Genomic DNA, 15,107 nt, shown 5'->3' with positions numbered 1-15,107 from the left:
ATCCTTGAGGAAACTAGCGTTGGGTTCAGCAAACCATTCCTAAATACCATTGTACTCCCGGAACAAGTGCGTCTTGAGCCTTCTCTTGAAGGTGGAGAGACAGTCCGTGTCTCTGATGGAGGTGGGGAGTTGATTCCACCACTGGGGTGCCAGGCAGGAGAAGAGCTTGTGCTGGGACCGGGCGGTCTTGAGAGGTGGGACCACCAGGCGGTTGTCTGAAGAAGACCGTAGGTGGCGGGTGGGGGTGTAAGGCTGCAGGAGAGACTTGATGTAGTCGGGCGCAGTCCCGTTCACTGCTCGGAAGGTCAGTACCAGGGTCTTGAATCTGATGCGGGCCGTTATGGGTAGCCAGTGGAGGGAGATGAGAAGCGGGGTAACGTGGGAGCGTCTGGGTAGATTGTAGACCAGGCGGGCCGCTGCGTTCTGAATCCTCTGAAGAGGGCGGGTTGCGCATGATGGGAGACCGGCGAGCAGCGAGTTGCAGTAGTCCAACTTGGAGAGGACAAGTGCTTGGACAAGCAGCTGGGTGGATGTTGTAGAGGGTGAATCTACACGACCGGGAGACCGCAGCAATGTGGGCCGTGAGGGAGAGCTCGTCATCCATGGTAAACCCAAGGTTCCTGGCAGAGGATGAGGGGGTCACCGTCGCAGATCCCAGGGTGATTGAGAAGTCATGGGAGATGGAGGGTTTGTCATAGATTTATCATAGAGTTAATATAACTAGAGTAAGCTACTTTTGTCTTCCAAGATGGCGTCCCCATTCATTTCTATGAAAAGTGCTCAGTGGCGCAGTGAGGCAAGCGAGAGCGCGAGACTGCGCGGCCATCTTTCCACTTCTGTGTCTTCCTGTCTAGCTTTAAACAGTGGCTCTTTTTTTCCCTAGCTCCGAGAGCTCATGTAAATAGGATATCGACCAATGTGAACATTTGTGCTCGTGCCCTGTTAGTATCCGCAAGCACATTTGCAGGAAACTTTCATTGACTAAGCAAATAAATGGGTTGCTAGTTTACCCATTTCGGATTGGTTTCAAACTTAGCAAAAATCGGGGGCTGCGCGCGCGAGCACTGTGGAGGATCCTATCCAGCATCACATCAAACCCAGGATATGTCATGGGTTTGGGTTAAGCCCCGAATGTGTATAACATCCGGCTCCATGCCTGATTAACACTTGGATCGTTAGTTAAGCTACGTCGTTATCCGTCGTGGTCACGAAATGCTAATTCGTGACCACGACGGATAACTAATTTTGGATGTTATGTCTGGGGCTTTGGGATTTACAGACCCGATGACTCAAAATAAAAAGCGTGCCTGTCATGTTGACATTGGTTGGCCAAACAACAAGCTTGAAAAAGATATTCATGACAGCTTGCGTTAGCAGATTGAGGCTACTTGGAGGACTATACGAAAATTTCAACTGAAACGCCTTCCGTTTCAACTGAAATGTTCATGTGTGTGTATGAGAGCTTTTCATATGTGTGTGAGAGCTTTTCATTTTTGTGTATGAGAGCTTTTCAATAGTGTGTGTGAGAGCTTTTCAGTTGTGTGAGTGAGAGCTTTTCAGTAGTGTGTGTGAGAGCATTTCAGTAGTGTGTGTGAGAGCTTTTCAGTAGTGTGTGTGAGAGCATTTCAGTAGTGTGTGTGAGAGCATTTCAGTAGTGTGTGTGAGAGCATTTCAGTAGTGTGTGTGAGCGTATCGTTTTTCAGTAGCGTGTGTGAAAGCATTTCAGTAGTGTGTGTGAGAGCATTTCAGTAGTGTGTGTGAGCGTATAGATTTTCAGTAGTGTCTGTGAGAGCATATTCTGAATAATGATCGTATAGTGGAAGTGGTTGTTTTTACAAAATCTATTTCACATAACTTAATTACAACAAAAATACAGTAGCATTTAACATTGTGTGGTGGCTTTCAAGTATCTTAGCTCATTTTATGTCTGCAGCGTCTAACATGCGACTCACCACGGCAGTTATCGGAAATTCTGCTGTGGATTAACCAAAATACATTGCTTTTAGCGCGGCGCAATGTGAAGGTGACGCAATCAAACGATTTTCAGTAGTGTCTGTGAGAGCATATTCTGAATAATGTCCACGGCCCCTCATACAGAGCCCATATTTCAGCAAGTGTAGCTTCCATAAGTAGGCCTATATTATTTATTTTTAAATGATTGTGTAAACCAACCCTGTCATCGGCTCTTGCGGCCAAAGAGAAAAGAGTTAAGATTAAAGAGATAATCACATTAACGGAAATCCAAAATGCTCGATCGTCACGTGGTTCACATAGCCTCAAAGAGTTCCTGGAAGTTCTTGGTGAGACATTTGAATAGACACAGAGAGACAGAATGGGATTTGGGGTAATTATTAGTAAATAAATGCATGAATTTTCTAAAGTGTGTTTAAAATTCCTTGTTGTACAAACTTATTATGTTTACATTATGTTCTTAAAACCTTTTAGCAAATTGTATATTATGTTTAATTATTATAATTGATACTGTTTTGTAGCGCCTCGAGTGCAAGAAAATTATAAAAACTCTCTACCCCTCAATCTCCCTCCTTCTATCTGTGTTCTAGGATAAGCTGACTGACCTAAAACTGGTGATTGAGGACACCATAGACAATGTGGCTACTCTTCAGGACTGCAGCTCCCAGCAGAGAGAGTCACTGCAGCTCCTGGGTAAGAACACTGGAAGAACAAAGCAGACTGTTTCCATTTGTCAACTGGAATGTGACCAAACTACGTTTCCCACAGGCCTCCAGGGTAGACAGGACTCATCTCAGATTCTGGACCTTACAAAGATGATGTCAGAAATGAGAGACCTGCTCCTTCAGCAGGTAAAGCCACTCCTGCCTCAACATGCCCCTCACCATGCCCTCCCTCATTCACCTTGACCACCCCCCCCCCCCCACCACTACATTTTCTTGTGTAGCCTCACTTTGTGGTCAAGGTTAGGTCTAATGGATGTGTTTACATGCTTGATCCATGGTGAAGATTAAGGAGACAGCCTTCCTGAGGAACACCATCTCTGAGTGTCTGGCTTGTGGTACGAAGGTCTATTTCTCTGGCACATTTATTCTTACGTAGATGGTGGGAGATTTTTTAGAAGTGTGTGTGTTTGTTCAGGACTAGGGGGCAGTGAATCCTCAGGTACAGCAAGGTCAAAGTGCGCTCCAGGAAAGTGCTTCCTGCAGACCATGTGCCTCCCAGCACAGGGAGGGGGGTTTGAGTGTGCCCCTTGCCCTGACGGGTACACAGGAGATGGGATAAATTGCGATGACGTAGACGAGGTAGGTGTATGTGTGTTTGTGTGTCTATTTGCACTCTGCACACACATCCTTGAAGACCTTTCCTTCTTCTCAACCTGTGTGTGTGTGTGTGCACTTGTTTGTGTATTACAGTGCCAGTTTAACCCTTGCTTTCCCGGCGTGCGCTGTGTGAACACCGTGCCAGGGTTCAACTGTGAGAGGTGCCCTCTGGGATACACAGGATCAGAGATCAACGGAGTGGGGGTTGCCTATGCGCAGGCCAACAAACAGGTCCAGTACACGCCAACATGCTAACACACGCTAACCAGCGCTAACACACTTTCCAATGCTACACTAACTCACGCTAACACACATGCAAACACTTGAATAACACATATGTCAAATGTGTCTCTTACTTTGTCTGTTGTATTCAGGTTTGTCAGGACATAGACGAGTGCCAGGGGCCACCAGACAATGGCAGGTGTACAGCAAACTCTTATTGCCACAACTCAGTGGTGAGAAGAACCACCATAAACCAGATAACCACAGCAGAAAAACGACCATACTGTCCTTTCTGAGTCAACAGGCCTGAGTTGTTTTTTGTTGCATCCCCAAGGGTTCGTACCATTGTGGAGAGTGTTTGAGTGGCTTCTCTGGGGACCAGGTGAGAGGTTGCCAAGGGGAGAGGCTGTGTGCCAATGGCCTACCAAATCCCTGTGACACCAACGCAGAGTGTGTGGTAGAGAGAGATGGCAGCATCAGCTGCATGGTGAGAACACACTGGCAAACGCACATGGTCGGAACAAATGACACAAGCAGACTTGTCAGAACTACATACCAATCAGTACAATTTACTACTATAAATACTGTACCGTGTGTGTGTCAGTGTGGTATTGGCTGGGCAGGAAATGGCTACGTGTGTGGAAAAGACACAGACATTGATGATTATCCTGATAGCAAACTCCGGTGCAGGGACAACAACTGTGAAAAGGTAGAAATGTCCCGCTCTTCTCTCTCTTTCTTACTTTCTCATCCAGAATGGTTCCATGTCCCCTCCCTCCCTTAAATCACAGAAGCTAAGTGGTTTGTTATTTTCAGGATAACTGTGTGTTTGTCCCTAACTCTGGCCAAGAGGACGCAGACAGGGATGGGCTAGGAGACGCGTGTGACGACGACGCAGACAGCGATGGGATCGTTAACATAGATGTGAGAGGCTGATACATTGTTCTTCTGGCTACACCTTCACACACATTCACACTCACCTGTACACACTCACCATCACACTCACCTGTGCACATTTACCGTCACACTCACCTGTACACAATCACCTGCACACTCACCTGTGCAAACTCACCTTCACATTTACCTGTACATACCTGTACAGACTCATCTTTCCACATTCACCTATACACACTCACCTGTGCACACTCACATGTAGACACTCACCTGTGAACACTCACCTTCACACTCATCTTCAAACTCACCTGTACACACTCAACTTTACCCTCACCATCACATTCACCTGTACACACTCACCTACACACACTCTCTTATAGGCACAACAAGCTTCAGGATCCCTGTCTCTGATCAACTCTATCTCGGATGTTTGTTTCTCTCCTAGGACAACTGCTGGCTGGTTGCTAACGTAGACCAGAAAAACAGTGATAAGGATCTCCATGGCGATGCATGCGACAACTGTGTTATAACAGACAACCCAGACCAGAGAGACACAGACAAAGACGGGCTTGGAGATAAGTGCGATGACGACATGGATGGAGATGGTTTGTGTGTGTGTGTGTGTCTGTTTTTGTCTGTGTATGTCCAGTTAGACCTATTGGTAAGTCATTGCATCAGTTTCAGGAAATGGCATTATAAACTTCCTAGTGAAGCTGAAAGGTCAATGTGGACGTGCATTAGTGTTCAGAACCAGTCCCCAGAGTGTAAGTAGACCTAGGACTCAGACCTCAGACCTTTTCACAGCATCAGAGTGTCTGAGCCATGTATGTTTTAAACATCCCCCAGGCCTAGACTGTCTTTCATTCACATCCTCCAGTCATTACATCAGCTGTTTTCCAGGAGATCAGGAGCTGGGACAGCCTGCAACATCATTACATTTACAGTACCTGTAAAATTGTGAAATACTGTATTTAAATGTTCCCACTTGGGAAGTTTGGAATGATCAGACCTGTTGTTTCATAAACTGTCCTCATGGCCTTTTCAGTTGCTAGATAGCCCTTTTAAAATAAATTGGCAGGAGCAGTGTATGTGTGTCAAATCCTGTCTCTGCTCCTGATTGTTTGGATCTGTGAGCGCTTGGTCATGTCTGTCTCCCCTTTAAAACATTTTTCCATGGCCAGCTGGTGCCAAGAGCTGAGGGCCAGTGGAAACTATTCCACTTCTGGCTCACACAAACACTGCTGCCTGGTGAGATTGGAACATTGGATAAGGGGACGCACAGAACAAACTCACACCCACACTGGAAAAATAGGTCTCCTTCCATCTTTGAGTGTAGAGGAGTTTATTGCCAACTGTAGGAAGAAAACTGCATCTGCTCTGCCCCTCTGTCTGTGTCTGAATGGGCCGTGGTCTCCTCAGGTCTGAAAAACATTCTTGATAACTGCCAGCGTGTGCCGAACACTGACCAGAAAGACAGAGATAATGACGGGGTGGGCGATGCCTGCGACAGCTGCCCCGATATGGTCAACCCCAACCAGGTAACACAACCACAACATCACCCAGCAAGCCAACAAAAGAGCCACACATCGTCGCTCTCCAGCCAGCTGAGCAGTCCTGTCCTCCAGAGGGTGGTGGTATAGTGTGTGGTGTGTGTGATGTGGTGATATGTGAGGGGTGGTGTGTTTTGTGGTGTAGGGTGGGGTTGTATGTGTGGTGTGGGGTGTACGTGGGGTGTGGGCTTGTGTGTGTGTGTGTCGCTGTGTACGTTTCATAGAGACACAGGGTGTGTGTGAAGCGTCAAGTGCAGTAGTTTAGAAGTGCTTGTAGTTAGTGCATGCTGCCCTCTGCTTGCAACTCTCTGCTTTCCGCCACCGCCGCTGGCTAGCCCCCTTACAGGGGGGGGAAAAGAGGAGACGAGAGTGTAAGTCTCCTCTGCCAGTAAATAGCCTCTCCACCACCAAGACTCCTGCAGTGCCTCCTCGCGACCACACATGGTAACTGGGTACCCTGCGGTCCCAGGCTAAACTGCAGGGGATCTCGGAGCAGCAGTGGGCCCCAGAGATGTGGTGTGCAGGCCCATCATAAGGTGGACACGCCCTGGCACCCGTCAACCACTGCCCCAGCTATGGGTAAATAGCTCCACTGCCACGTGGGTTAGCCTCTCGAGGCAAGGCTAAGGGAGCAGACCCCGACAGAAAAGCAATGCGCTGGCGGTGCGCAATAGGCGGGCCCAAACAGAATAAATCCCAAAACATAAAACTGGCTACATGGAATGTGAGAACTCTCCTGGACTCCTATGGCAGGACCGAAAGACCTCACAGAAGAACAGCACTGATTGAGGAGGAGCTGAGATGGTACAACATCGATATCGTCGCAATTAGCGAGACCAGGCTCCTTGATGAAGGGTCGCTGATAGATAAAGGGGCCGGTTACACCTTCTTCTGGTAAGGCTACCCCCCAGGTGGAGAACATCTGCACGGTGTGGGACTGGCCATTAGGAACACACTGCTACCAACTCACTGAAACACCTGTGGGCATCAGTGAAAGACTGATGACCCTCCGTATCCCCCTGGCGAAGAACCGCTTCGCTACACTCCTTAGTGTGTATGCGCCAACCCTGCCATCCGATACTGAGGTTAAAGACTCATTCTATCAGTCACTGGATGAGGCTTTCCACCGGATCCCCAAGACCGATAAGATCCTCCTCCTTGGGGACTTCAATGCTCGGGTGGGGCAGAGTGACAGGATGTGGAAAGGAGTGCTTGGCAGGCATGGTATTGGTCAGGCCAACTCAAATGGCATGAGATTACTTACTCTCTGCTCTGAGCACAACCTGACCATAACCAACACCATCTTCCAGCAAAAGACCAAATATAAAACATAATGGATGCACCCACGCCATCGGCACCTGATTGACTATGTCATCATGAGACGTTGTGACATCAAAGACGTTCACATGTGCCGGGCCATGAGAGGTGCAGAATGCTGGACAGACCACCGGATGATAATGGCCAATGTCCACATGAGCGTACGCCACCCCACGCGGAAACATGGGTCCAGTGGGAGACGCTTAGACTGCACCCGTCTGGAAGATACCAGCACAAGAAATGAGTTTCGATGCTCCCTGGCTGAAAAACTTGAAAAGCTAGAGCTCACTTTTAGTGGAGAGAATGCCACAGACCAGCAGTGATCGGCTATAAGACCAAGAATCACCAGGACTGGTTTGACAATAACTCAGACACCATCTGTAACTCGCTTGAACGCCATGCACAAAGCACACCAGGCAACCCTAAAAAAAACCTCATCGAGCACCGCCAGACAGCAAGGGCAGAGAGCGAGTCGTGAAGTGCGAAGGACCCTGCGGACAATGCAAAACAAGTGGTGGACAGAGAAGGCACAGGAAATCCAGTCTTTTACTGATAAAAATGATATGCATAACTTTTACAATGCAGCCAAATCTATCTACGGCCCAACAAACCACTGCATTACACCCCTGTAAACAGCAGATGGGCTCAGAGTCCTAAAAGACCAGAGCAGTGTACTGGAGAGATAGGCTGAACATTTTAAGACCCTGCTGAATCAGGACTCTGAAGCAGATCACACCAGCCTGGATCAACTGCCTGAACCTCCACCGATTGACAACCTTAACCAGCCCCCGACCTTTCTGGAGGTTCTGTCAGCCGTCTGCTCCCTGAAGAACAACAAGTCTCCGGGCATTGACAATATCCCTGCAGAACTGCTTAAACAGGGTGGTTACCTCTGTACAAGAGTGTTACATCAACACATTATGAAAGTATGGGCTGATGAAAACATCCCACAGCAATGAAGAGATGTCAAAATTGTCACCATCTACAAGAACAAAGGTGTCAAGACCATATGTGTCAACCACAGGGGTATATCACTTGCTGTTGCTGGTAAGGTCCTGGCCAAGGTGTTGCTGCGGAGGCTACTCAACAACATCACAGAGTCACTGCTCCCAGAATCACAGTGTGGCTTCAGAAAGAACAGGAGTACTGTCAACATGGTCTTCACAGCCAGGCAACTTCAGGAAAAGTGCAGGGAGCACCATCAAGACCTGTTTATGGCTTTTGTCGACCTCTCCAAAGCCTTCGACACTGTGCAGAGAGACCTACTGTGGGACATCTTGCTCCGGTTTGGATGCCCTAGCAAGTTTGTCAACATCCTCCGTCAGTTTCATGATGGTATGAATGCTAGAGTGACAATAGCAGGACAAGAGTCTGCCTCCTTCCCTGTGTGCACAGGGGTCAGGCAGGGGTGTGTACTAGCACCAGTGCTCTTCAACATCTTCCTCCTATGCGTCACCCAACTTCTCCACAAGGAAGTTGAGGACAACAGTGGGGTGACAGTAGTCTACAGACTAGATGGTAATCTCTTTAACATCAGAAGGCTGCAATCAACCACCAAGCTGCACTGAGTGAGGGTCCTTGAGCTGCAGTATGCAGATGACTGCGCTCTTGTGGCTCACACTCCACAAGACCTCCAGGCTGTCCTGGATGCAGCTGTGAAGGCTTACAGCTGGATGGGGCTGACTATCAACATCACCAAAACAGAAGTAGTCTGTCAGTGGAGCAACAACATCCCATCCACTTCACCCATCTTCAGCATCACTGATGCTGAAGTACCATAATTTAAATACCTGGGGAGCATTCTCTCTGAGGACAATAACATCAACGATGAGGTCCAGAATAGAATCCAACAAGCATCAGCTGCCTTTGGGAGACTCAGACACCGGGTCTTTCAAAACAAGAACTTATATCTCCATACAAAAATCTCTGTGTATCAAGTCGTTTGCATCACCACCACAGTTGTGAAGCCTGGGTCACTTACAGCCGTCATGTGAAGTTCCTGGAGCATTTTCACATCCGCTGTCTCCAGCGCATGCTAGGAATCACTTGGCGTGACCGAGTGCCACACACTGAGATCCTCAGGAGAGCAGGCTGTAAGAGCATTGAGGCCACCATCACCCACCATCAGCTACAATGGCTGAGGCATATATAAGGATGCCCCTCAATCGGCTGCCTCACAAAGTGCTGTATGGCCAGCTCGCCCAAGGCCAACGCTCTGCTGGGGGGCAGAAGAAGCGCTATAAAGATCCGACAAAAACAGCGCTGAAGAGGTGTAAAATCAGACCTTGAGACCTGAAGCGCTTGGCTGCTGACCGTAACACCTGGCGTCAGGTGTGCCGGGACGGGATAGAAGCGCTGGAGGAGGACAGGACAGCCAGGAGACAGGACAGGCGGGAAAGAAGGCGTAGAGGAAACACAGCCAAGGTTGCCGTACCACCACTAGCACATGAACATGTCCCACATGTGACAAAATCTGTGGATCCAGAATCTCTGATGACTGTACAGTCCTGTACAGTCATCAGAGAATCCACCGGTGAAATCAGAAGTGGACATCATCATCGGCCTCGATGGACAACTACAAGCAAGCAAGTGGGGTGGTGTGTGTGGGCTGTTGGGGAGTGTGTGGGGTCACGTGGTGTGGTGTGTTTGGTAAAAAGGTAGGGAGTCAGATGGCTGAGCGGTGAGGGGTGCCGGATCGATTCCCCGTCGTGCCACATGATGTTGTGTTCTTGGGCAAGGCACTTCACCCTACTTGCCTCGGGGGAAATGTCCCTGTACTTACTGTAAGTCGCTCTGGATAAGAGCGTCTGCTAAATGACTAAATGTAAATGTAAAAAGGTGTGGTGTCTCTGTTTCTGCTCCTGCAGTCCGACGTGGATGACGACTTGGTGGGAGACACGTGTGACACCAACGTTGACAGGTACCAGTGATTAAATGAGGATAAACGCTCAGACATGAGTTCGATCTTACGGTGGTTTTCCTGAACCTACAGCACTGTTTTCTCCACCCAGTGATGGAGATGGACACCAAGATACCAAAGATAACTGTCCTACTGTCATCAACTCCTCTCAGCTGGACACTGATAAAGATGGAAAGGTATTAACTTTTATAACCCAAAATAATTCAGACCCTAGCTTTCCTCCAATGTTGTCCTGTCAAGCAATTATCTGTTTTAAGCAGTGGTTCTCAACCCTGGTCCCATGTTTCCCTGACCCAACACACCTGATTAAAATGAATGTTATCTAGCTCTGCAGAAGTCTGGTTCTGACCATTAATTTGAATCTGGTGTGTTGAAGCAGGGACACATCTATCGAGGAAACATCTGAGGACTAGGGTTGAGAACTAGTGGTTTTAAAGTTTGGTTTGATTTTGTGCAGGGAGATGATTGTGATGATGACGATGACAATGATGGGGTACTGGATGATGTTGACAACTGCCGCCTGGTGGCCAACCCTGACCAGAAGAAAACTAAAAGTTAGTCAGACAGCAGAGTGTGTGCATGCATATGTGTGTGTGTTGGTGAACTTGTTCAAGTATTGTTGTGGGGTCTCCTCAAGAATAGTAAAACATGCTAAATGTTTACTTATTTTCTCCTATTTATTTAGTTTTTTTCCTACTTTCCCCCTTTTCTTGGTCCTCAAGACATAAAGCAAGTTCAAATGCAATTTAAAGGTTTTTGGGGTTAAGAATTTCTATTTGGGTTAGGATTACATCAAGGGTTGTTGGATAGTTTTAGGGTAAGGAGTACGTTTAGGGGAAAGGGAAAACATGATTTGGAATGGGACTGAATTGTGAGTCCCCACAAGAAAAGCAATACAAACTTGTGTGTGTGCTTGTGTTCTGCAGAAGACAGTAAGGTCGGAGATGCATGTGCTGGGGACTTCGACCATGACAATGTGATTGACATGAAAGATAACTGTCCTGAAAATGCTGAGGTGGCACTGACGGACTTCCGAGCCTATCAGACGGTAGTATTGGACCCCGAGGGCGACGCACAGATTGACCCCAACTGGGTGGTTCTCAACCAGGTGACCTATTACCCTTGGGCTAGAGTTAAGCCAGATGCACAGTGTACGATTCTGGCCATGATTTGGTTGAATTTTGAGAATACTAAAAGATTAATCTAATCCTAGGCCTAAATCTGTAATCTTTGATCGCTAAATGGACATGTTCCCCGACAACTGATTAATGGCCTTTACGATCCAATTATTAAATTAAATTATTTTATTGTCTGAAGATTTCAGACACAGTCCTGTAGTGTGGTTACTCCTACAACAATTGTGTCTTTAATTAATTTTGATTGAGTCTTCTTGCATGCATCTGTTTTTCACGTCTCGACTGTTGGACAGTCTGACATTAATGACAACTGATCTTACAGTGTGACATGGCCTACAGTGGGGATCATGTTCGTACAGTCTGACAAGAAGTCACAAAGGACTATTAAAAACCAAACAGTGTGCACCCGGCTTTAGACTTTTGTTGTCGTTCCACATCAAAACATTCCCAAGTATGCATGAGTGTTGTGACAACCACTGTGGAGGAATCGAGGTGAGCAAGACATAAATCAGGTTTCACGTGACAGAGGGATGGTAAAGCACACCTGTGAATTTATTTTAGATGACCTAACAGGTCTCAAAGAAAAAAACGCAGACAAAAAATAGCAACTTAAGTTCTTCTTCTCAAAGGGCAAAACATCACTCAGTGTCTCTTTTCTTACACCGGCAAGCCGTTGGTCTAGGGGAGCATGCACAACACTATTAGTAATACAGGTTATCCGCTTTGCTGAACTTCGGAGCTCACCTCTTTTTGCTCAGTCACCACGCCAAATGCTCCTTCACTGTTTGGAGCTGGCCCTTCTTATCTTACCTTGTCCTAAATATCCAATTTGCTGCAGGTATGTCCACTCCTGCCTGACGGGCATGAGCAAAAGCCACATACGACACACCTGTGCTTTAGCATAGGGTGCTGACCATGGGGCTGACTGGCCTGCTTTGGCTGATTCAGCCTCGGGTTACCACAGTGTGTGTGTATGTTACAGTAATTGAGCTCTCTTCTCTCTATTCAGGGCATGGAGATAGTCCAGACCATGAACTCTGATCCTGGCTTAGCTGTAGGTAAGACCATGAACTCTGACCCCAGTCTAGCTTTATGTACGACTTCTTACTCTTACTACTGCAGAAACAAGACTAATCAATTTAGTTAACGTATATGTAGGGTAGGATCAGGGTTGAGTGTAGTAAACGTGTGTGTAGGTAACCTGTGTAGATTAATTAGCTTTTGGTTCTCTCTCTGTTATAGTGTAGAGATGTAATTGGTTGAGGTGAGCTTTGACTAGCCCGCATCTTTTTCTACGAAAAGTCATGCCCATAGCAGGGCGCTAGCTGATTGCTCAGTCAAGCATGACTTCACAATGAAGATCTGGTTCACGATTCAGCATTATTTATGCTGCCCATAAGAGAATGAGATTATTTCCCCCCTATTAAGTCCTGACTGTCCGTACTAGCTACATTGGGTTGAGGTTTCGTCACGTGACCAGGTTACACGCTGTTCAACGGCGTGGACTTCGAGGGGACGTTCCATGTCAACACGGTGACGGATGACGACTACGCCGGCTTCATCTTTGGCTACCAGGACTCGTCCTCCTTCTACGTGGTCATGTGGAAGCAGACGGAGCAGACCTACTGGCAGGCTGTCCCATTCCGAGCCGTGGCCGAGCCGGGCATACAGCTGAAGGTGTGTGTGTGTGTGTGTGTGGAGGAGGGAGAGGTGTGTGTATAGAGGAGGGAGAGGTGTGTGTCTATACAGGAGGTGGTGTGAGTGTGGAGGAGGGAGGTGTGTGTGTGGAGGGAGAGGGGTGTGTGTGGAGGTGGGAGATGGGTGTGTGTGGAGGAAGGAGAAGGCTGTGTTTGAGTGTGTAAGTATGTGTGTGTGTGTGGAGGAGGGAGAGGAGCAAGTGTATGTGTGTCGAGGAGGGAGAGAAGGGAGTAAGTTTGTGGAGGAGGGACAAGGGTGTGTGTGGAGGAGGGAGAAGAGTTTGTGTGTGTGTGTGGAGGAGGGATAGGAGCGAGTGAGTGTGGAGGAAGAGGTCTGTGTGGAGAAGGGTGTGTGTGTGTGGAGGAGAGGGGTGTGAGTGTGCAGGAGAGGGGTGTGTGTGGAGGAGGGAGAAGGGTGTGTGTGTGGAAGGAGAAGAGGGAGTGTGTATGTGTGGAGGGAGAGGGGTGTGGGTGTGGAGGACAGTCTGGACGAGGAAGGGGTATGTTGTACATGAAAATGATCTCTCTTATCCACTGCCGCCCTCCTCTGTTTGTGACACAAATCGCTTTTTTCTAGGCAGTGAAATCTAAGACTGGGCCAGGTGAGTACCTGAGGAACTCTCTGTGGCACACAGGTGACACTAGCGATCAGGTGCGTCTCCTGTGGAAGGATCCCAGGAACGTGGGGTGGAAGGACAAGGTCTCCTACCGCTGGTATCTCCAGCATAGACCTCAGGTTGGATACATCCGGTAAGGCAAGCACACACACGCACCAAATACCGTACACGCACAAGAACAAATGCACACACACACACACACGTGTGCAGACTAGAACCAGCATGAGGGTCTGATGTGTGTTTGGACCAGGGCCCGGTTCTACGAGGGTTCAACCCTGGTGGCAGACTCTGGGGTGAGGATCGACACTAGCATGCGGGGGGGCCGACTGGGAGTGTTCTGCTTCTCTCAAGAAAATATCATCTGGTCCAATCTGAAGTACCGATGCAACGGTAAGGGACACCTAAGTCGATCAGTAGCCACAATTTAGCCGCTCCTGCCTGGTGCTCTGTAGGTTAGACTATAATAATGAAAATGTATTTGACTTTAACACTTTCATCCAAAGCAAATGTAGTACAGGGTAGGATTTGAACCTGCAATTTCTTTGATCACAAGTGCTCTAACCGCCAAGCTATGCTCTCCCCCACTATAAAATTGGTCTGACATTGTGTCTGGGTGTGGAAATGAGCTTCTGTGTCTCTTGTACACTTTCCAGACACCATACCTGTTGACTATCAAGAGTTCAGCGCGCAGCACTCCTACGAACAGTGAACAGCTCCGGAGATGAGGAAGAAGATATGTGAAAGGATGGTGGACTGAGAACGGAAAGTAGAAAACTGGAATGGGAATACAAAAGCAGCTTTAAGTGCAAGAGAGAAAGTTCTTTTTGACAAAGGGTCCTCTTTGAATTTAATCTATAGTATTATAACTGTTTTTACAGTGGTGTGGGGGTGGTTACTGTTGTCTGAGGGTGGTGAGAGAGGGGGGAACCTGATGGAGACAGTTCATTAAGGCTTCCAGTCACACATGTTAACATATAGAATATCACTCTGCCATGCACTTTCTAATGGCAGAGCATATTTCTCATTCCTGATTAACTGTACAATTAAAATCAAAAACATTTTCTGCAAACTGTAGGTAGTAGGTACCTGTTCTTCTTTAATATCTACATTGTGTATATGTCATGATATAACTCTGACCCCATCATCCATGTTGATTAGTTTGCTGATGATAAAGATGTTGAGCATTTGGAGTGTGTATTCATCTTTTTGGTGGCGTAGCTGGCTAAAGCAGTGTTTATTCAAGATGAGCTCCATGCCTGAGTCAGAGGACATAATTAAATCCCAGAAGGAGCCAGTTAGACAGGAAGTGATACTGATGTCCCTGGCCCTCAGGGGCCTACAAATAGCAGCTGCTCATTTAATAATGACAAGTCACTATATTGTCCATTATTTAGCATAATTCAAGCATTTATTAAAATATAATTTTTCTTTTTGTACTAAACATGACACGTCCTCTACAAA

The 15,107-nt window shown here is 47.5% G+C and overlaps 1 protein-coding gene across 2 annotated transcripts in view; it reads left to right on the top strand.

Moving 5' to 3' along the window:
• Positions 1-14,832, top strand: part of thbs4a (thrombospondin 4a) — a 47,470-nt gene extending 32,638 nt beyond the window's left edge. Inside the window, exons 4-23 of one of the 2 annotated variants that reach the window (XM_047015461.1) lie at positions 2,562-2,664; positions 2,740-2,822; positions 2,980-3,031; positions 3,112-3,275; positions 3,387-3,524; positions 3,677-3,748; positions 3,850-4,002; positions 4,120-4,224; positions 4,332-4,439; positions 4,855-5,014; positions 5,829-5,947; positions 10,144-10,196; positions 10,288-10,372; positions 10,654-10,750; positions 11,123-11,304; positions 12,342-12,390; positions 12,813-13,009; positions 13,607-13,779; positions 13,897-14,036; positions 14,300-14,832. In XM_047015461.1, coding sequence (XP_046871417.1) covers positions 2,562-2,664; positions 2,740-2,822; positions 2,980-3,031; positions 3,112-3,275; positions 3,387-3,524; positions 3,677-3,748; positions 3,850-4,002; positions 4,120-4,224; positions 4,332-4,439; positions 4,855-5,014; positions 5,829-5,947; positions 10,144-10,196; positions 10,288-10,372; positions 10,654-10,750; positions 11,123-11,304; positions 12,342-12,390; positions 12,813-13,009; positions 13,607-13,779; positions 13,897-14,036; positions 14,300-14,355 — 2,289 coding nt within the window. In that variant the 3' untranslated portion in view covers positions 14,356-14,832. Of the gene's footprint in view, positions 1-2,561; positions 2,665-2,739; positions 2,823-2,979; positions 3,032-3,111; positions 3,276-3,386; positions 3,525-3,667; positions 3,749-3,849; positions 4,003-4,119; positions 4,225-4,331; positions 4,440-4,854; positions 5,015-5,828; positions 5,948-10,143; positions 10,197-10,287; positions 10,373-10,653; positions 10,751-11,122; positions 11,305-12,341; positions 12,391-12,812; positions 13,010-13,606; positions 13,780-13,896; positions 14,037-14,299 lie in introns of both variants that reach the window. The other variant, XM_047015459.1, reaches the window with a different exon arrangement.
• Positions 14,833-15,107: the final 275 nt, after the last annotated feature.

This window comes from Hypomesus transpacificus, unplaced genomic scaffold, assembly GCF_021917145.1.
Source record: "Hypomesus transpacificus isolate Combined female unplaced genomic scaffold, fHypTra1 scaffold_30, whole genome shotgun sequence".
Lineage (NCBI taxonomy): Eukaryota > Metazoa > Chordata > Actinopteri > Osmeriformes > Osmeridae > Hypomesus > Hypomesus transpacificus.
The sequence above is the reverse complement of the archived record's forward strand: the minus strand, read 5'-3'. Positions and strand labels throughout refer to the sequence as shown.